Source organism: Argopecten irradians, chromosome 7 (assembly GCF_041381155.1).
Source record: "Argopecten irradians isolate NY chromosome 7, Ai_NY, whole genome shotgun sequence".
Taxonomy (NCBI): Eukaryota; Metazoa; Mollusca; class Bivalvia; order Pectinida; family Pectinidae; genus Argopecten; species Argopecten irradians.
In genome coordinates, this window is record NC_091140.1 from 29,002,928 (window position 1) to 29,026,156 (window position 23,229).

The 23,229-nt window shown below is 36.0% G+C and overlaps 1 protein-coding gene across 2 annotated transcripts; it reads right to left on the minus strand.

Annotated features, from left to right (window-relative positions):
* Positions 1-466: 466 nt before the first annotated feature.
* On the minus strand, positions 467-21,832 carry LOC138328061 (polyprenol dehydrogenase-like). 2 transcript variants are annotated; one of them, XM_069274662.1, is made up of 7 exons: positions 21,694-21,832; positions 19,059-19,166; positions 17,761-17,829; positions 9,177-9,278; positions 6,343-6,550; positions 5,507-5,726; positions 470-883 (listed from the first exon to the last, which is right to left on the minus strand). In XM_069274662.1, the coding sequence occupies exons 1-7, from the start codon at positions 21,818-21,820 to the stop codon at positions 677-679; spliced, it is 1,041 nt and encodes a 346-aa protein (XP_069130763.1). In that variant the 5' UTR covers positions 21,821-21,832; the 3' UTR covers positions 470-676. The 2 variants fall into 2 exon arrangements, with proteins under 2 accessions (XP_069130765.1, XP_069130763.1); XM_069274664.1 differs by lacking the exon at positions 9,177-9,278 and having other exon boundaries at positions 467-883.
* Between the last annotated feature and the right edge of the window lie 1,397 nt (positions 21,833-23,229).

Here is a 23,229-nt window from a genome sequence, read left to right on the forward strand (position 1 = left end):
CAATTTATAGGATTTACCTCTATTTCCCCTATTGGGCCCCGCCCCTCCTGCCCCCGGGGGGTCAGAGCCAAACTTTATACAAGTTCTGTTCCCCTTCCCCCAAGGATGTTTGTAGCTAAATTTGGTTACAATCCATGCAGAACTCTAGGACAAGTAGCGATTTATAGGATTTACCTCTATTTCCCCTATTGGGCCCCGCCCCTCCTGCCCCCGGGGGGTCAGAGCCAAAATTTATACAAGTTCTGTTCCCCTTCCCCCAAGGATGTTTGTGGCCAAATTTGGTTACAATCCATGCAGAACTCTATGACTAGTAGCGATTTAAAGGAAATGTTGACGGACAGACGGACGACGGACGACGGACGACGACGACGGACGACGGACGCCGCGCCATGACATAAGCTCACCGGCCCTTCGGGTGAATTAGGAATATAAAAACTTGACATTGAGAATCAAGAACACATTGACTTTACATAGAGAATAAATCATGGCGTACTCAAACGCTACACTGATCGAGCTATACAGAGGTTCTCTCTTGACGTAAGGTTTTATATTACCGGTGTGAAATGTTTCTGTCACCAACGTTACACAAATATAAAACTTAACATCAGTTGTCTTTTTTTTCTATTTTATTATCAATTCTGTTTGTGGCCAAACGTTCTTTTCTCAAATCTGCATGTTAATCTTGTTTACCATATAATGTTCTATTTTCAATGATTTGTAGAATTTCTTCAGATTTCTTTAGTAATCTAGCTTGTAAGTCTTTATTATAGGAAAGTCTTTTTGAAGAAACCTTGGAACAGTTGTCATAATAACCACCACTATTTCCTTCGACACTGTCTGATAAAGCAAGAAAGAGGATCCCATCTGCTCCTTGTATTGGTGTCTGGAGAAAGAATTTTAAAAATCTCTTACATCCTGTATTCATTATAATAATTAATTTTATAATAACAAGAGATCCCAGAGGGATCTTGTCGCCCACCAAAGAATGATCTATGTCTAACAAAGGAAAGAGGGATCTTTTCTCTGCATTTCAATCTTTTTCAAACATACTGCATATAAAATATGAGACAGATGCAGGTGTAAGTAGCAATAATTTAATATTGATGACACAATACAGATCCCTTCCGTACTTACTGAGAAATAGCAATAATAAACAATGGACTAACAATATCCAAGATGGTTGCCTGGCGGCCATCTTGTCTACTGACTGGTCCTAAAACGCAATATGCAAAACTAGGGCACTAGGGGAACCTACATATGAAATTTGAGAATGATCCCTTCAGTACTTTCTGAGAAATAGCGATAATAAACTTTAACTAACAATTTCCAAGATGGTTGCCTGGCTGCCATCTTGTCTACTGACTGGTCCTAAAACACAATATGCACAACTAGGGCCCTAGGGAAACCTACAAATGAAATTTGAGAATGATCCCCTCAGCACTTTCTGAGAAATAGCGATAACAAGAGGCCCATGGGCCTTAACAGTCACCTAACATCCAATAGAAATTTGTCATTTAAGGGCCAACAAAATACCTATGAGGGACTTTAACACAGGGTGTGTTAATTTTTTTCCCTCCTGTATTCAAAACAGAAGCTGAAGTAAATATGAACTGATGTTGATGAAACTCTGTATGCAATGAGGTCTTGGATGAATTTGCATACTGGAACAATTTATCATAACTGACATATGGTTGTTATTTTGCTTTCTAATTTTTCATCCTATGGTCAGGTAACCTAAAAATTTAAGCCATTTGGACCCCACTGGGCTCCACCCCTCAGCCTTTGGGGATGACACAGGGTCAAAATGACATAATAGCAAAATGTCCTCTTGTGGTTATAATGTGAATCAAAAGTTTGAACAATTTCCAGTAGAAAATAAACAAAATATACCCAAGAAGTATTCAATATAAACTATAGCAAACTAAGCCTCCTCCCCAGGGGCAAAAAAAGAGGCCAAGGGTTATATAATTCAAAATTCTGATAAAGCACCACAATATCTTAGAACACAAGGTCCAATAATAGCATTATTACAAAGGACATGAACTCTATAATATAGTTACCGTCGAAAAAAATCCCTTTTTCAAACTCATCCTAGATCTTGTTGATATAAGGCTACATACAGAGTTTCATCAAAATCAGTTCACATTTACATGTACCAAAGTTATCTTGTTCACAATGCAATGATAAAATTAGAACAAAGGGCAATAACTTGTACGTTACAGTCGAATAATTTTCATTTTTGAACTCGTACGAAATCTTGTTGATATAAGGCTACATACAAAGTTTCATCAACCTCGGTTAACATTTACTCAAGTTATCATGTTCACAAAGTAAAGTTAACGCACGATGGACAATAGGCTATTGCAGTAGGTCACTATGACGTATGGTCAGGTGACCTAAAAATAGTAACAGTGACCTTGACCTTGACCTGGCAATCCTGAAACTGTATCTTGTCGAAAATATTATGGTCCTTTAAATTTGTGTGAAGTTTGATCAAAATCACTCAAGGAATGAAGCCGCTAGAGCACTGAAAAGGATTTTCTAAAAATAGTAACGGTGACCTTGACCTTGACCCTGCAACCTTGAAACCTAAACTTTTTAATTCTTTTGTATTTGTGTTCATGCAGTTTGATCAAAATCACTCAAGGAATGAAGCCGCTAGATTGCTGACAAAGAAATTATCTAAAAATAGTAACAGTGACCTTGACCTTAGTCTGGCAATCTTCACACTCAAACTTGTCCGAGATATTATGATCCTTTGTCTATGTGTGAAGTGTGATCAAAATCACTCAAGGAATGAAGCCGCTAGAGTGCTGATAGGGATTTTCTAAAAATAGTAGCAGTGACCTTGAACTTGACCCAGCAACCCTGAAACTTGAACTCGTCCGAGATCTTGTTAATATTAAGCTACATACAAAGTATCATCAAATTCGTTTCACATTTACTCAAGTTATCGTGTTCACAACAAAAAGTTAACGCACGACGGACGTTGACGGAGAAAAGGCTATCTATCGCGATAGGTCACCATGATCTATGGTCAGGTGACCTAATAAACTTTAACTAACAATATCCAAGATGCTTGCCTGGCGGCCATCTTGCCTACTGACTGGTCCTAAAATGCAATATGCACAACTAGGGCCCTAGGGGAATTAACCTACATATGAAATTTGAGAATGATCCCCTCAGCACTTTCTGAGAAATAGCGATAATAAACTTTAACTTATAACAACAAGAGATCCCAGAGGGATCATGGCGCCCACCAAAGAATGATCTTTGTCTGACAATGGAAAGATGGATCTTTTCTCTACTTTTTAAACTTTTTCAAACATACTACACTTAAAATTTGAGACAGATCGCTTCAGTACCTTTTGAGGAATAGCAGTAACAAACTTCAACTATCAAAATCCAAAATGGCTCCTTGGCAGCCATCTTGTCAATCAATCGGCCCAAAATCGCAATTTGCACAACTAGGGCCCTAGGTGAACCTACATGTGAAGTTTGAGAATGATCCATTCAACACTTTCTGAGATATAGTGATATCAAACTTTTAACTATCAAAATCCAAGATGGCTTCTTGGCGGCCATCTTGTTGATTAAATCAGTCCAAAATCATACTATGCACAACTATGGCCCTAGGGGAACCTACCTGTGAAATTGAGAAATGAGAAAGATCCATTCAATACTTTCTGAGAAATAGAGATAACAAACTTTGAATATCAAAATCCAAGATGGCTGCCTGGTGGCCATCTTGTTGACCGATCTGTCCCAAAATGCAATACGCACAACTAGGTCCCTAGTGGAACCTACATATGAAATTTGAGACAGATCCCTTCAGTACTATCTGAGAAATAGCGATAACAAACTTTAACTATCAAAATCCAAGATGGCGGCCTGGCGGCCATCTTGTTCACCGATTGGTCCAAAAATGCAATATGCACAACTAGGCCCTATGGGAACCTATATATTAAATTTGAGAAAGATCCCTTCAGCGCTTTCTGAGAAATAGTGATAACAAACCTATAACTATCAAAATCCAAGATGGCCGCCTGGCGGCCATCTTGTTTTTCTGATCAGCCTCAAAATCTGTATGGCACAACTAGGGACCAAGGGTACCCTCCATGTGAAGTTTGAACAAAATCCCTTCATAGTAGTTCACAAGAAATATCGATAACAAACTTCAACTGCCAAAATCAAAGATGGCTGCCTGGCGGCCATCTTGTTTTTCCGATCAGCCTCAAAATCTGTAAGGCACAACTAGGGACCAAGGGTACCCTCCATGTAGAGTTTGAACAAAATCCCTTCAGTAGTTCTCAAGAAATATTGATAACAATCTTCAACTGCCAAAATCAAAGATGGCTGCCTGGCGGCCATCTTGTTTTTCTGATCAGCCACAAATCCTGTAAGGCACAACTATGGACCAAGGGGACCCTCCATGTGAAGTTTGAACAAAATCCCTGCAGCAGTTTTTAAGAAATACTGATAACAAGCATTGTTTACGGACGGACGGCGGACCACGGACCACGGATCATGGATGCAGGGCGATTTGAATAGCCCACCATCTGATGATGGTGGGCTAAAAACCAAGATGGCTGCCTGGCATCCATCTAGCTTGTTGACTGATCGATACCAAAACGCAATATGCACAAGGGCCCTAGGGAAACCTACATACGAAATTTGAGAAAGATCCCTTTAATACTTTCTGAGAAATGGTGATAATAAACTTTAACTAACAAAATCTAAGATGGCTGCCTGGCTTGACTGATCCGTTTCAAAACACCATATGTACAACTACGGCCCTAGGAGAACCTACATATGAAATTTGAGAATGATCCCTTCAGTACTTGCTGAGAAATTATAGCGATAATAAACTTTAACGATCAAAATTCAAGATGACTGCCTGGCATCCATCTTGTTGACCAATTGGTTTCAAAACACAATATGCACAACTAAGGCTCTAGGGAGACCTACCGGTACATGTGAAATTTGAGAATGATCCCTTCAGTACTTTAATTCTGAGAAATAGCGATAACAAGAATTGTTAACGGACAGACGCCATTGAAGGACGGACGGACGGACGAAAGGACAGATGGATAGGAGGACGGACAACGGACCAGGGACGAAAAGCGATTTGAATAGCCCACCATCTGATGATGATGGGCTAAAAAGACATGCTGAATGTAGGGTTTGTGATGTGGCAGAAAGCTAAGTCAGTACATGGCAGTTGGAATTGGCACATATAGCAAAAGTACACACACACCCGACAACAAAATAATAGTCCGAGAGAACACCTGCTCAAAAATGTGTTTATAACTACAGTTAAACATGTTTATAACAAACACGCTCACGATGAATTTATGGTTATAACTTATTATTTTTCATTCTAAGCAAATTTCACTGAAATGTTTGTTATATATGAATAACTAACTATGCTTATAACAAAGTGATTTCATTGGTCTGTTGCGGTTTGTTATACTGTACATTGATTCCTGACAAGCCCCATACTTACTTTGTAGGTTAGTTTAGCCACCAAATCTAACAACCATTTTATGCCCCAGTGTACATGTCGATACAGTGGTGTGTTGACTATTCCTGGATGGACAGCATTGATAGATACTTTAGAATGGTCTCCCCTTAGTTTATCATCCAGTGCATATGTACTTATCACAACGGCTAATTTGGAGTCTGCATAAGCTGCATGTGGCGAATATTGTGACCAATGTATACATCTGAAGGAGACAAAAATGAATCAAAATATGCTCTGATGGATCAGTGATGTGAATGAGATCAATCCAAAGAAGGCACTTTAATTTGATATTTTTTTCCTTACTGTTAATCAACTTTCTTTCGCATGCGATATATTTTTGCAAATTTCGCGTTCAATGTGAATTGGCAAAAGTTTATCTCTGCAAACGAATCTCTTCTGCAATTCTTGCGCAATTCAATTCCAAGGCATTTCCATTCAATTTTAAATCTGGAAATTTCATCTCCACAAAAATGTTTTGAAACAGAAACAGCGAAATTTGGTAGCCGCGAAAGAAAGTTGGTTAACAGTATACGTTTGCCGCCCCAGAATATGAAAAAGTGGAGTCAGCCAGCAATGCTCATTGGTTTTTTTTTCTTTCCTCACCCATTCCAAAATAAAAAGTTTACTTATGCTTATTGATTTTCTACAATTTTGATTGCTACGAACACAAATAGTATCTCTTTTTTTAAAACTCAGTAGTGGGAATATTTTGTTAAATCAGCTTCCTAACTAGGTGTATTGCATTATAACATACATATAGAAAACATTAATTGAAACAATCATGTTTTTGAATTTGAGATTATTAATATTTAACTTACTTTTCCCCCAGCCTTTCAACATTGATGTTTCCTACGCAGTGTACAACAGAGGAGACATTAATAATCCTAGAGTGGGAGTTGTCTGCCCCTGACTCTCGCAGTTTCCATAGTAACAGCTTTGTTAGATATAAATGTCCCAAATAGTTTACTTGAAAGTGATGTTCCAATTCATTTTCTGTCTCTTCATAAGGCATAAACATTACTCCTGCTGTAAGGAGGAACATGGGACATTGTCAGTTAAGTAATTTACATAAAGGGAATAATTCACGTACATGTACCATGTGATATCCGATAACGTTTGCAAGGGACTATTGTTTCTATTGGTGATGGATTGATGTTAAAAGATGATATCATGTGCCAGCGTCACTTCAGCAAGAAGATTACAAATAGTTACGTTCCATCACCACTGGAGATACAAATCCCGCACAAACATTTTCAGGTATCACATGGTAGGTGATTTAGTCCCAATATGTGCCTATAATGTATATGTATTTATTATAGATGGTCCACCGCCGACAGAGCAGAAATTGTATGTGTCTAATTAACACAAAAAATAATATAAAATCATTTGTTTTGCCTTTGGTGCATGTGCAATCAGTACTTCATTCCATATAGAATTTATTGCCACAGATTTTTTTCGGGATGCAATTCCTTATTTTTTGTAATTTTAACTTGAAGTGAAATTAGAAGCTGAAACTTTCCAATGGTGGTAATGATGTAAATAACTTTTGTAACTGAAGAAAAATTACTAAGTTGTCTGCTCCTGTTTATGATAGTGAAAAAATACCATTTGTCGGCGGTGAGCACCTTTAAGGAAAATACTGTAATCCAACTTATTTTGGCATTTGATTTAATTTAGAAAAAGAGACATCATGAAAATTAATATGCAAAAACAATTAAAGCTCCATTGAAAACTAGTTAGTGCAGCAGAAAAGCAGGTTGACATGAATACACAAACATATGCTGCCACAACCAACAGTTGTCATTGATTTAACAGATCTACAGTACTTTCTTGGTCATGACCATCTCAGGTTCATTTATGGTAAGTTAAGATTACACACATCTGTATAATGATAATTGCAACCAAGTTTCATTGATATCCCTCCAGTACGTTAATAGAAGAAGCGGTTTTAATCGTTATGAAACAAAAGGACATAACTGTTAAAAAGGTGGCGGTATCGTGCTTCAAACGAATGTCAAACGAATTGATTTTAACAAACAAGAGGCCCAAAGGGCCTTAACAGTCATCTGACTACCTTGGCAATAGTAAAATTAATTATATATGGTGTCACTTTGTCAGGATCATGTCAGGATCATTTTCAATTTCTTTCAACAAATTTCAAACAAGAGGCCCAAGGGCCTTAACATATAGAAATTAATTAGATAGTCAGTCATGGTAGCCATCTTCGATTTGGGATCAACCAAAGATGTAACAATACTTTGTCGGGACCATGTCAAGATCATTTCATGCAAGTTTCAGCCAAATCGCAGCGTAGAAATTGAGAAGAAGTTCAAAATGTGTTTTCAAGATGGCGGCTGTGGCGGCCATCTTGGATTTCGGATCAACCCGAAAAATAACAGCACTTTGTCGGGACCATATCAGGATCATTTCATGCAAGTTTCAGCCAAATCGCACCGGTAGAACTTGAGAAGAAGTTCAAAATGTGTTTTCAAGATGGCGGCTGTGACAGCCATCTTGGATTTTGAATCGACCCGAAAAATAACAACAGTTTGTCGGGACCATGTCAGGATCATTTCATGCAAGTTTCAGCCAAATCGCACCGGTAGAACTTGAGAAGAAGTTCAAAATGTGTTTTCAAGATGGCGGCTGTCGCGGCCATCTTGGATTTCTGATCAACCCGAAAAATAACAACACTTTGTCGGGACCATGTCAGGATCATTTCATGCAAATTTCAGCCAAATTGCAGCGTAGAAATTGAGAAGAAGTTCAAAATGTGTTTTCAAGATGGCGGCTGTGGCGGCCATCTTGGATTTTTGGATCAACCCGAAAAATAACAGCACTTTGTCGGGACCATATCAGGATCATTTCATGCAAGTTTCAGCCAAATCGCACAGGTAGAACTTGAGAAGAAGTTCAAAATGTGTTTTCAAGATGGCGGCTGTGGCGGCCATCTTGAAATTTCGGATCAACCCGAAAAATAACAAAACTTTGTCGGGACCATGTCAGGATTATTTCATGCAAGTTTCAGCCAAATCGCACTCGTAGAACTTGAGAAGAAGTTCAAAATGTGTTTTCAAGATGACGGCCATCTTGGATTTTGGATCGACCCGAAAAATAACAACACTTTGTCGGGACCATGTCAGGATCATTTCATGTAAGTTTCAGTTAGATCGCACTGGTAGAACTTGAGAAGAAGTTCAAAATGTAAAAAGTTAACGCACGGCGCAAGGCGGACGCCGACGGACGAAACATGACGACTATAGGTCATCCTGTCCCTTCGGGTCAGATGACCTAAAAAAGTGAGAATGGATAAAGATACTCCATATGACCGCATATACCATATAGCCGGTAATTTTCGCAGACCAAAATTTTTGTAATTTTGATTTAAAAACAAGAAAATCATATGTCAGAGATTTTTAATTTTCGTGATATGAATTTTAAAGGTAGATATCATTCAACCATTTCAAATTATTTCGCGGATCAAATTTTTGCGATCATAGCAATGTGCGGCAAAATCACGAAAATATTATCCTTGCGAAAATAACAGGCTATATGGTAGTTACACTTCCCAATCCCCACTTCTTCACCTCCTTTTTGATATAATGGTACATGTATATACTCCAGTGCCACCTGATATATTGATCATGCTCACCATTGTTTATGAGAATGTGTAATGGCAGCCCTCTGGCAAAGAAATTGTCAACAAATATATTGATAGACTCCAGTGAGGCCAAATCAAGGACAAGAAAATCCACTGAAATGGAAATGAATTGTCACCAATGTACATACATATTTACAGATCCCAGTGAAGTGAAATCCAGGACCAGAAAATCCAAAAGATCATGGAATGGAAGTACAACTCTTAATGAAAGCAAAACTATTAAACTTCATATTGCTGTTAACAAATTTATTTTTTCATGCTATTAAATTTCACGTTTTTAGCGAGCATTAGAAATCTCGAAAATATAAAACCGAAAATGATTCAAATTAACGGTAGGTAAAGGAGAATCATGGATGTCTAGATCGAGAAATTTAAATGAAAATTTGTTGGTATACATTGTATAGCACATCAGACATTACAGTTTCAAATTACTGTAAGCTCTTTATAAAACATGTCAATTTTAAAGTTCTTTTTATAGATTTTTTATGAATACAAAATAATATTATTTATTATTTTTCTGGATTTTTTTCACTTCACATTGGTCAAAAATATGCCACGTGATCACCGATAAAAACTATATTGCACAATTTTTCCGGAAGTAGTTTATAGAAAAAGTATATTGCAACTGTTATTTTTAGATAACGTTTAATCATCTACGTTACCAAAACACTTTGGTGTTCCTGGCGCTTTGAAACAAACGCTTTGATGACCTGAGTTTGAAGCGTAACCACAAAATGTGACAGACGACGTTGATTGTTTCAGTTTCTATTAAAGATGATGATGACTTCCAGCTGATGACTACAGTTTAAACTTTTAAATTTTCAACATAAACACGGTAGGAGAGTAGGAAATAATTGAATTAACATTCATTAAGCATCTGGAGCCATTGAATAGTGAATACGTTTGATATTTATTTTAAAAATTCCACCTAGACTAGTAACAACATTAGGCCTAGGTTAATTCACTGTATGTATACGATTTTTATTTTACGGAATGGAGTACTAAGCATAAGAGAATGTATCTTCATGTCAATCTGAATCTTTTAATATATATTTGGCCTCGAAGTGGATTATTTCAACGGAAATCTATACATTTAATTGACTGTGTCCGACATGGAGCTACAGGTATAATGGAGTACATGTACATGTATGCAATTTACAAACACGCATACACGGGTGCATGTTATAAAAGCGTGAAGTGCGTCAATTGATACCGTGTTCATGTGCATGTTATAAAACTTAACATGTTACAAAATTATAAGATTGTAACTGTCTTCACGAAGCAGAATTTACAATGCATGCTTATTTAGTTTCACGCTCATTTCAAAATGTAAATCAAAGTACTGTAAGTACTGAACTGAAAAAGCATTGATGTAACAAAAATTTAGTTCAAAGAAGGCAAATATGTCATTAGTAACATTTTAGGGTGTGTATTTTCTTGCAAGTCTCATGTCATTATCTAGTTGGGTTATTTATCTTCCAAGTGTTCATTTAATTAATTTTGGATAAATTGTTAAGATTGCAGACAACCATTCCTCCTCATATCAAAAGATGAATCTAAAAATTATGAGAAGATTTTAAGAAAATGCTAGAAAATTTCTTTTAGATTTGAACTTTGAACCTATCTTGAATTCAAAAGTTTCAACAATAGTTGAATAATAGTTAATACAGTCAGTGTCATTACCTTTTCTCTAATGTTTGAATACAATTGTCTGAATAACAAAATAAAGTAAAATTTTGTAGTTATGATTATTTGATAATTGATCTTGAGGACAAGGCCATGGAGACCTACAACTAATAGCAATCTGCAGTAAAATGACAACAAGGGAAACATTAAGACTCCATTAAGAAGAATTAAGAAGAAAGTTTAATCTGACACATGGATATCCCTTGATGGCATTTTTACAAAGTTCATGGCTTATGCTGCAAATGTTGTTTACAGACCTCATTTATAAGGAACTATGTGCAATGCATATAATATACAAGTATTTTATAGGAGGAAAGGGCAAAAGGCAATTGATTAGATAATTATTGAAGAAAAGAAATGAAATGACAAAAAATATATATTAGGGTCAAATGTTCAGTTAAAGAATTGGTTACTGCATCAAAATCAAAACTGAATTGTTTTGAATTATGTTTTTTCAAAAATACTTTAATACGAACATGAAATAACATTACAATACATTATTTTTTCTAGTTCTCTTCTGTGATACACACAATGTATTCAGGCAGTTCTTGATATTAGTAAGTAATGAGCAGTTCTTGATACTTTGCTGCAATATTGAAGAAAAGTCATATCAGGAAGCTTTTTTCAGAAAAAGTGTGCACGGAGAACAGAGTTGATATATCCAAAATCGGGAAGCGGTAACCTGTTTCTGTATGGCCCCAGTATTTCAAACACCTACGTACAGTGCATAATTTTTGCCACTTTTCGCCAATTGTCAAGTTCATGATCTCATGCTGCTTTACAAATCGAGTCTAGACCAGTATCAACTGATTATATTATAATTTCGAACCCTTGTAAACAGCCTCTCAAAAGATTTTCTAAAATCTAATACGGATGATTGAGAGATACGATTTTGAAAATGTGTCGGTAAAAGTAACGTCATTATTGCAGTTGACATAAAGTAGTTTTTCGTGGTTGCGGAAAATGTAAAGTAAAAAAGTAACGTCATTGATTGTTGCGGTTGGGATAAAGTAGGTTTTATGAGTGCGGATTGTCAGATGAGTCCTAAATGGACGAAATGATACCATCTGGTGCAGCTTATCCCCCTTTTCGACTTACTGCATCGATTACTAAATTATTTATAATTAGGTGCCAGTCAACTGTGTATCTTTTTTACATCGTATTTTTAGCAATGATTCAAGTGTTGTTAATGTATGTTGACGTTGATTCAAATGGTTTTTTTTTTATTTTTATATTTATTTCATTGCAAAGACTGGCGGATACATCTAAAGTAGGACCGGTACACCATGAAGCATTAAAATCGGTTGATTATTTTTCGAAATGAGTTAAATGGGACAAACAGTAACAAACTTGACACATGTTCATAGGTTATAGATCATTCTGTTTCCCATTTATAAACTCTCCTGTTTTCTCTAATTAGGTAGTTTGAGATTCGAGAAGGATTTTTTTGTTGTTCTTTGCTTATTGAAAAGAAGCATGGTTGAGAGTTCAATGAAAGTGACCATTCACAACTCAAAAATAAAATCAGGTTGTTGGAAGGGAACAGTACATGAATAGGGAATCAATATTATTGAGAGTTTCACTTCCATTAATTAATCCCAAACGACCCAATAAGAGATTTATCATTAAGACCGAGTCGGAATCAGAATCAAGTGATCAATGAAGTAGAACTAAATACAATACAATGGATTTCGTATTCTGATTCGGATTCGAAGTCTTAATGAGAAATCTCTATAAGAATCATTCAATTATCAATGGTCAATTCAATCTTTATTCATTTTTTATTTACTTTTATTTATTTACTGTGTTATCAATCGCCTGTAGCAGTAGGCGTCTCTTTAGCGGCTACTAGGGCCTACTCTTATTACGAAGACAACAGAGTAACACAATACACATCATGTATTTTTATAACGGGTACGGGTGTGTTTTGTGGGGTGAAAAATGCTTCATGATCTTCATGATAATTTTATATAATTTTCCTGTTTGTTGCTTCACAGTTTTATAATAACAAATGAAGAGTTAAAGCTGACATACCATTCTTACATATACATACCATTGCTAATATTAAAACTGATCAATACGGAACGGAAACTTAATTGTCTTAGTGATAATAACATTAAACGCAAACATCTCCGAAACACTCTGAGGTAATGGAAAATGGCAAATATCATCCGGCCCATTATAGCTATTGAATGACCAAAAACCGCAACCCCCATTTTTTACTTTATGCAACCGCAACCTCATCCTTCAAAAATTCAATTCAGTATTTCATGGAAATTTCTTGACACAAACAAATGTCATTCAGTCGGGGTGTTTTTAGAACATCAACACATAAATGGAAAGTGTTTATATAAAACAATATGGCAAAACATTATGAAATTTTGATTTGTTTACAAAAAGTTCGGATTTCGATTTTTTCGTTGTGATGAACTCCACACAATCGTATATGCAAAACATGCCATATGTGTAATCCGTGAGCGAGCAGTTTTTTGAAATATTCTCTTCGTTATTTACAATTTCGTTGCAATTTGCAATACCTTCCGGTGAAGCAAACTCTGCGTTACTTCAACCGCAATCAACGGTTGGACAGTCAAAGTCAGATTCAGTATGATACTGTCTCTATATAATGCATGAAATGGACACTGAGAATTCTTAACAGCATATTAAAACAACCATTCTCAAAATCAGTGTGTTATTTGTATACATTGACATGTACAGTGGACCCTCGATAATGGACACCTTTGTTCCCAGCCTAAACCGTCCAGATCTAGATTATAAATTTTCCTGACTGCAGAATTTCTTGTACCCTAGTCAATTTTGAAATTGTCATGTACAAGTTACTCCCCTTGACCTTTGTAATCAATGATGGGTTTTTATGTTTATGCACTAAAATAAATACTTTGTTAGTTATGTTTTAAAGGTTTTTTCCCCATTTAATTATGTTAAGAATATGAAATTAACTTACATGTAATCACACATTATTGGCAACTTGTTGTTAATGTCACATTATTTACAACTGTTTATACATGTATTGGTAACAAGATCAGAAACAGTTGTAAAAACATTTGATAGAGCATCAACTAATGGGAACAACCAATGTGCTATGTCACCAGAAGTGTTAAAATTAATGTCATTTTGGTGAACACTCTGAAAAAAGTCAACAAGTAAAACTGTTTAATATGTTCCTGTTGTAGCAAATAAATGAATGCCATTCCATATACAATGTACTTATAATGGCCGTGTCACAGATGTGAATCATTGAAATATACATTGTAGTAATGATAATTCAGGCGTGATGATGGGTAAATAAATTATCAGTTGATATTATAAATGTAGGATATTTCTATATATATCTAAATGCAAAGTTACTTGACACTCGCTAATTGTCATCACTTGATGTTTTGCAACATTACAGTCAATGGGACAGAATTGTAGTTCTGATAATGACCGTCTGTCAGAATTAACATATACGTGTGTTTCATTCAAGCCAAGAAAGACTCTTTTTTGTTTGTTTGAATTTTACAACAAAACAGAAAGATTAACACGTGAGTCAGTCTGTGAAATTAAAAGTTTATTTACAACAAAACAGAAAGATTAACACGTGAGTCAGTCTGTGAAATTAAAAGTTTATTTACAACAAAACAGAAAGATTAACACGCGAGTCATTCTGTGAAATTAAAAGTTTAAACACCTTTTATCTCTCCACAGATCCTTAGAATCATATCACTGCTTCCAAAGTAATCCTGATAATCTTCCAGTCTTCAACAACTATGAATCTGCTTCAGATGACTAGCCAATGAGTCTTGTAATTATAAAATTTAACACATATATCAATATTCTTAATTTGTTATAAAAAAGTTACAGAAATCATCTAACAATGACAAAAGGAAGAAATTGGACTCATGTTATTGTATACAAGTACTTTGAGTTAAATATATTAGCATCATAATTAATTTGTCTCCTATACCTGATACACATGGATAAAATACAATGCTTTTTACTGTTAGCAAAACTTACTTTAAACTAAATACTGTAATATTGAGCAAGTGTAAATTTACCATGTATGATATATTACAGTGCACAGGTTATTGCTTATTTTGGTAAGTGTTATTATAAATTCTCTCAATACATGAAGTTATATATGTAGTGACTGTTTAATCGATGTTTTAAGTTCATACCGCCAATTTCGAGATCCCAGATATTAATTGTCTTAAATAAATCTAGCATTACAATTCTTCTATTTACATGTATCTGAAGAAATTCTGTATTCACATGTGTATTACACACATATGTACGTATTGTGTATGGATCTATATCATGCATTGTTTTGCCTACACATAAACACATGCTTTGTGATGTTTATAGACATTTTGACAATCTGGTAAATTGACTCTATGCATTAATATTAAATTTGATGTCATCGCATTAGAAAACAAGAGGCCCAGAGAGCCTGTATCGCTCATCGCTCCTGGTTTGTAATGCCAAGTAATGTTCTGAATACACAGATTCATTGTTTATTTTCTGAAGGAATTTTAATATTAACCTCTAAATTCCCTATTGGGCCCCACCCCTCCTGCCCCCAGGGGGTCAGAGCCAAAATTTAAACAAGTTCTGTTCCCCTTCCCCAAAGGATGTTTATGGCCAAATTTGGTCACAATCCAAGCAAAACTCTAGGACAAGTAGCGATTTATAGGATTAACCTCTATTTCCCCTATTGGGCCCCACCCCTCCTGCCCCCGGAGGGTCAGAGCCAAAATTTATACAAGTTCTGTTCTCCTACCCCCAAGGATGTTTATGGCCAAATTTGGTTACAATCCATGTAGAACTCTAGGACAAGTACCCATTTATAGGATTTACCTATAATTCCCCTATTGGGCCCCCCCCCCCCCCCCCCCCCCCCCCCGAGGGGTCAGAGCCAAAATTTAAACAAGTTCTGTTCCCCTTCCCCAAAGGATGTTTATGGCCAAATTTGGTTACAATCCATGTAGAACTCTATGACTAGTAGCGATTTATAGGATTTACCTCTATTTCCCCTATTCCTATTAGGGCCCCGCCCCTCCTGCCCCCGGGGAGTCAGAGCCAAAATTTATACAAGTTCTGTTTCCCTCCCCCAAGGATGTTTGTGGCTAATTTTGGTTACAATCCATGCAGAGCTCTAGGACAAGTAGCGTTTTAAAGGATTTACCTCTATTTCCCCTATTGGGCCCCGCCCCTCCTGCCCCCGGGGGGTCAGAGCCAAAATTTATACAAGTTCTGTTCCCCCTCCCACAAGGATGCTTGTGGCCAAATTTGGTTACAATCCATGCAGAACTCTATGACTAGTAGCGATCAAGGAAATGTTGATGGACAGACGGACGACGGACGGACGGACGACAGACGCTGCGCCATGACATAAGCTCACCGGCCCTTCGGGCCAGGTGAGCTAATAATACCAAAAATGAATCTTGTCAACTGCTAATATAACAACTACTTCAAATTTAAAGTGATATCCAATTTTGTTCGATGCGTTGTAATAAAATAAAATGTCGATTATATGAATGTTAGCAGGAATACACACATACTCATGATGTTGTAAGTTCACTTCATGTGCCGATGTCTGTCAAATATAGTTCATATAATTATATACCGACCCATAGGCATGATAGGACAAGAAGCAAAACGAAATGAAACTTACGATTTTCACTGCTTCTGTCTCCAAATACGAAAAGAATTCCGTAGCTTACTAGCAAGGTGGCTTGCAACATGCAGTGTTCAAATATTCTTCGGTGTTTTTCAGATATGAGAATGCATTTATTACGTTTGATAATTAAATAGAAAATATCCCTTGACTTGCAAGTTTACATCACAGGTCCGCTTTGCATGATGACATCTTTGTTTACATTCGGCCGTTTACACTATTGCTGAGTGTCACGATATTCCATAGTATCTGTATCCATGTATTATATATTCCCTCATTAATGAAATGATGCGTAAGTTGACAATCCATGCGAAATGATAAGGAGCCAGCGTAACTCAGTTTGTTAGCTTCTGCATAGATCACCCAGACGCTTGATGCATACATAGTTAACAAGAGTCTGTTTGAGTGAGACTTAGTTAAATTCAGTGGGCCATCGTAATGACATGATCACAATACGAATGTACCAGTTCTCCAAAATGACTATCAAAATAATGCATGTAAAAACAAACAACTTTTGCATCTTTCTTATGTCACAATGAATTAAAAAAATTGTCATTATATAATAGATTATGAATGTATTATGGCCACCGATCGCTACCACTGATGCAAATTATCCTCGCTATTTTCCAATTATAGACGTTAATGCTATAGTTTATGTAGACATGTTTGAAACTATTCTATTTAATGAAATACCATAGAGGTTGTTTATTGCAATTAAACTGCACTATGGCAGCATATTTGTTCTAGAAAGAGGAAAAGAGAAAAAATCGCATGCAAATGAGAGGTCAATCGCATTTAAATTAGTTGTGTCATCCGGACCGCAGCAATACTGCAAAAGCAAGCTTCTTCAGTAAAAATCCAGAAAAATAATAAAACAATTATAGCATTTTGATTTCGGTCAATACATGGTTATATTGACCACAGAAAAAATATCGACCTCGGACGTAGTAATATTTTTTCTTTGGTCGATATAACCATGTATCGACCGAAATCAAAATGCTATATTTGTAAAGTATCGATAATTCATTGTAATAAACTTCACAATCACTGATAGCCAACATATTTCTCTATAACAGTTTTGTTTAAACTATTTTCACAACATACACATCTACTGTCAATATATATGTATCTTGAGTCCAACAAATTCAGGCCACAAAATTATTAGTTTTGCCACATACAATACATATATATGTGAGAATTTATAAGTTTTACCTTTTGCATTAGGAAACTCTTCTCTGATCTTCCCGATAGTCATTTTACCTTCAGTGTCACTTTTGCTTGCTAAAAAGGAAAAGTAGAGACTAATCAGAACAAAACTGTCATTTTTTAACATATATTTCTAAATAAACATATCGTGAATAACATTATTTCACATTGATATACCTCCATGTCTTGATTTTTAAGTGAACAACAGAAAATAATATCTAGTATCTAATATCAGGTGAGTGGTATTTCACTTTAATAAACATCATGTAGTACTAGTCTTAAATTGTTCCAATGGCTAGGGACTGCAGACATCCCCATGGCTAGGGACTGCAGACATCCCCATGGCTAGGGACTGCAGACATCCCCATGGCTAGGGACTGCAGACATCCCCATGGCTAGGGACTGCAGACATCCCCATGGCTAGGGACTGCAGACATCCCCATGGCTAGGGACTGCAGACATCCCCATGGCTAGGGACTGCAGACATCCCCATGGCTAGGGACTGCAGACATCCCCATGGCTAGGGACTGCAGACATCCCCACCCATGGCTAGGGACTGCAGACATCAATATGTCAGTTTTAAATGTCAAAACAATGTGGGTGAAGCACAATTGTCTGTTGATTAGTCCCTACCTTCCTGCAATTGTGGCATCATATTTCGATGTGATTTTCATGACATGACAATAGCCGGAAAGTGGGACTAAAGTGACAATAAATCATATTAAACTATTTCAAATCCCTTGTATTTATAGCAATGGTCACTCAACTACAGCCTCAATTATAAACTACAATTTATCTATTAAAATAGATTGGTGAAATATTAGCTGCAATATTGTAGCTCGAAAGACTTTTTGGCTCAAAAGACTTTTTGACCGATTAATTTTGTCGCCAGCGGAAAGGTATAGTAAGGCGGGTTTGTATATATGTTCTAGTGAAGTTTCTACATCCATGAATCATCACACTTTCATTTATATTTGTCAATAATATTCATAAACAATGATGCTGCCTATGACTGTCTACTTCATCAAACTAAACACTCAAAAATACACTATGAACACCTTGAATGGATATAAATTTGTGTAAAAGAACAGGGAAAATACACATTCCTGTCAAGTGCCAGGAACTGAACCCGAGTCTCCGGCGTGGAAATCTATGGCTCTACCGACTGAGCCAAAGAAGCATGCTCCAAGTGACGAGGACCGTATTTAACACTATTTACAAATCACACCGAACCGCTCCTTTTACACTTGCTTCCAAATCCATGAAATACATGTATTTAAAACCTGGCTCTGAAAAAGGCTTACCTATAAAAACATGAACGTTTTTGGCTACTAAACCTTTTGAAACCTCAAATCCAATGCCACAGGAACCTCCGGTTACTATAGCAACTCTTCCTGTATGTAGACGAAGATCTAAGAGTGGAAAACAAAAAAAATCAAAAGTCAAAGTAGGAAGGTAACAGAAAATTAAAATACTCTAAATAAATGCTTCATATGTAGAGAATACATGGTTAGTATCTTACAATACAAAGATTATTTTGGTGCAAGACTTCGGAAAGCGTTGATGATGAGGCTTTCCGAGTCATCTCGGCTTTCTGTGTTGAGCACCAAAAAAAAACTTGTATCCTGAGATACTTACCATGTATTCTGTTTATCCTGCAAACATTTTGACATTCAAAACAAAAGCAAATTGACAGTAAATTACCTGGTTTTGCTTGAAGCAAGACCCTTCTTTGATGTGGAGGAAAAAAATCATTCATTAAACCGAATGAGAGTGTCCTCCTTTATACTTCCCTGGGAAATTTATAAGCCCATTTGCAAACAATACCAGTAATTCTATTTAGTCTGTTATAACACTGAAACAATATGAAAATACTCAAAAAACATCAAAGAATTACTTTACAATACATATCTTTGCTATGAGCCAAGTAAAAGACGACAATGCCATACAAGATTTTTGATATCGTAAAAATGATGTCATTTCAGTGAATGTGACATCATTTTTTACCAGGATTGAAAGACACTTCATTCAACATAAGGTTAAAGTTCTGAGTCAAGTTAGAAAAAGTTTCGTCAGATATGGAATAAGGCACAAGTTTATCTGGCAGTAGTTATCCGTCAGTATGTGGGGCAGTTGCAGGATATAAAATAAAAACTTTCCCTATTGATAGCAGCTAGTAATCATACAAATTATATGCAACAAAAACTCTGATCAATGGACAAAGGGAGACAACAAATCACAATACAATTCAATGATATAAGGAGGGTGTGCCTTTAGAATTGGAAAAATAGATTTTTTTTTTCTTTTTTGAAATATATATATATTTAAAAGACATTTTTCTTGAATTGGGAAAATATATTTATGAAATTGGGAAGATACAGAAAATTTCTAAAGATGGAAGGGTCCTTTATTTGGCCTCAAATGCTCCCAAAAATTACTGGTCACTGTTGCAGGTTTGATCTAATGGCCTAGCTAATTATTATCCATAAAACCTCTTTTCCACGATTTTACCCTAACTTGGTAAAGTATCCATGCATGCATTATATTTCTCTTGACATATGCTACAAGACCATGGATAATTATCAGGTCTATACAATGCACTAAATAATTTATTGATAAGAATTTGTAAAAAAATATATATAAATGACTGAAGGCAAGGCCTTAAAGGGCGCAGCCAGATGTTTCAGTAACCATTAATTATGCATTGTTAAAAGTTCAATTTATTGAAAAAAACGGAGCCAAATTTTTCGATTCTTTTTTTTTTTAGTCATATATTCACACTCTATTCTTGTTCCAAAAGCCCTGTTTTTGAAGGAAATCCACGTAAGAGAAGGAAGATATTTTTATTTCCATAACAGATATTCTGTTCTTGGTTAGCTGGTTAAATTGGAAGATAGTCTGTCACTTGAACGCTTGTAAACAAAGAACATTAGCACTGAGCATCTGCCTGATGAAGATTACGTTTGTCAGATCACTTCAATGCATTGCATTTACGGTGATGGGATTTTTTACAGTGGGTAAACAATGGCGGCCGCAAACTGAAGCTGTCATTGTGTAGGATTGAATTTTGAAGATTGAGTTTTTTCTTTTGTTTCCATGTGTGTGTTACCTTAGAAGTGCTTCGCACTTGATGCCCTTCGTGCACAAAGGGCTGCGCCCTTATCACCTACATATACACTCTAGTCTACCAGGTATATACATGATGATGTACACTTCTGCGTCTACCATATACTTGCCTACATCATTAAAGATGAAGACTTGTGCAAGTTTAATGTTTACATAGGCTGGTACATTTTGATTTTAATTATTGATAGTGCAGATACAATGTAGAGGATTTGGAAGATGTGAGTGATGGCTTTATTGCTATATCTTGCGGTAAAGAGTTCCACTGTGGTATTGTTTTTTGGAAAGAAACTTACAGTGGTTTTGAAAATAAAATTTACACTAACTCTACTTGAGTAGGTCTTATAGCATGCAAAGATGAACAACTTTCAAGTTTGGTCAAATGGATGGCCTTGACCTTCATGCATGGTAATTCATTTGACCAAACTTGGTAGTCATTCATCATATCATGTTACAGGACCTTCTAGTACCTAATGTCAAAATATACGTGACCTTACAACAATCACTGACAAATTGATAATGCATTTTACCACATGATCAGTTGCTACTATATTGCTTGTTATGATCTACTGTACCTTATATATTACAATGTACAGGTTTATAAACAATATATAACCACGTGCAACTTCATCCCTATTGAAATTCGGGACTGAACTAATTGATATTTCACAATCGTGAAAACCTGCAGACTAGTCATTAAACATGTTAATAAGCGCATACATCAAACTGAAAAAAAGATCATCGAATGTGAGCACGTGAAATTTGATTCCTTGCTGCCTACTTTTTCAGACAGTGTCATTCCACAAACAAACAAACCTTTTGCAGTTTTGTGTCTCTGCAAAATTTGCCATATAAGGGCAAGTGTTCCAACGACATACATCTTCATTAAAGCCCATAATATATACAGAGTTCCTGTGAAACACCGCAACCGTGAAACAGCCATTTTGTTGGGGAGTTCCCAAGAATCGAAGGTCAAGGTTACGATTACTGAAGCTATATTTAACTACAAAGTGGGAAATCCCTCTGTCAATAGATGTAAGAGTTACCTTTCTTTGCACGTGTCTGGATTTTACATACATTTTTTTTTTCTGATGTAGTGAATGAAAAGTATAAAGATATGTTTGGAACAGATCAAGAGTATAAATTAGTTTTGGATATGTTTGGAACAGATCAAGAGTTGAAATTTCAAAAGTTATTTTTAGTAAAAAAAAACCTTCATGAATACGAGCATCATACATTATATTACAAGTGTACGTGTAACGTTACAATCACTGTACCCAACCGGATGTGGGTAACTGTAGTTACGCTCTACAAAAATGGTGAAGGTGATCTGGGTCAGATTTCGCATGCCTCAGTTTACGTAATTTGCGATATTTTAAAGGTTTTCATTCATATCTCACGAATAATTTTTGCGTTAGAATAAAATCTGAAGCGTAACGCATACGTAAAATGACTATGAAAAAGCGAAACAAGCTACCACAAAACTGACATTTAGTGGGTAATTGTAATTCATTACATGTAATCAGTTACCATCCAAATGGTCATATTTGCATGGCTATTTTCTTCTTTTATAGAGATTTACAGTTGAGCGCCACGCTTCAAAATTTAGTTATTTTATCTTAAAAACACATTTGATTGAGGATGTGTCAGTATTGGCCTACAAACATGTAAACTGTGGCATGCGAAATCTGACCTAAATCACCGTCACCATTTTTGTAGAGCGTACCTACAGTTACCCACATCCGCTTGGGTACAGTTAGGGTACAGTGTACGCACATTTTTGTACGTGTGCTATGAAATTCGTACATTTATACATGTACATGTGACTAGTTTACCCGATGGATGGGTGGATAAGTGTTGGAATTTTAGCAGATTACGACGTAAAAAAGTACAATGGACAATTAATCATGTCGACAACATCAAATGAGATACTTAAATTAAAGAGAAGAAAGAAAAATTACCTGATTTACCTGGTCTTCGATCTATATAGGCAACAATACCTCTCGACCTCCTCAGCTTAGACTTGAGTAACTTTGATTTCCCTTGGTTGCACACACATCGCTTAGTCACTCTCAAACAGGTCCACTTGCAGAATTAAAACTTCAAAAAATGTCCATACTTAAAACAGATTGTAAAACAAAACAGATTGTTTTCTTTCGTCTATTCATATTTATACTGTATGTAAAGGAACAGTCTGGAGCGCAGTGTCGAATTCATCTTCTTTGCATGTAATAATTTCAAATAATATTTTGGAATCAATTAATATTTAAGAACCAATTTGTCCTCTCGGAAGTTACTATATTAGTCTCTTTAATTAAGCTTAAAGTGAACAGTTATAATCTTACACATCTA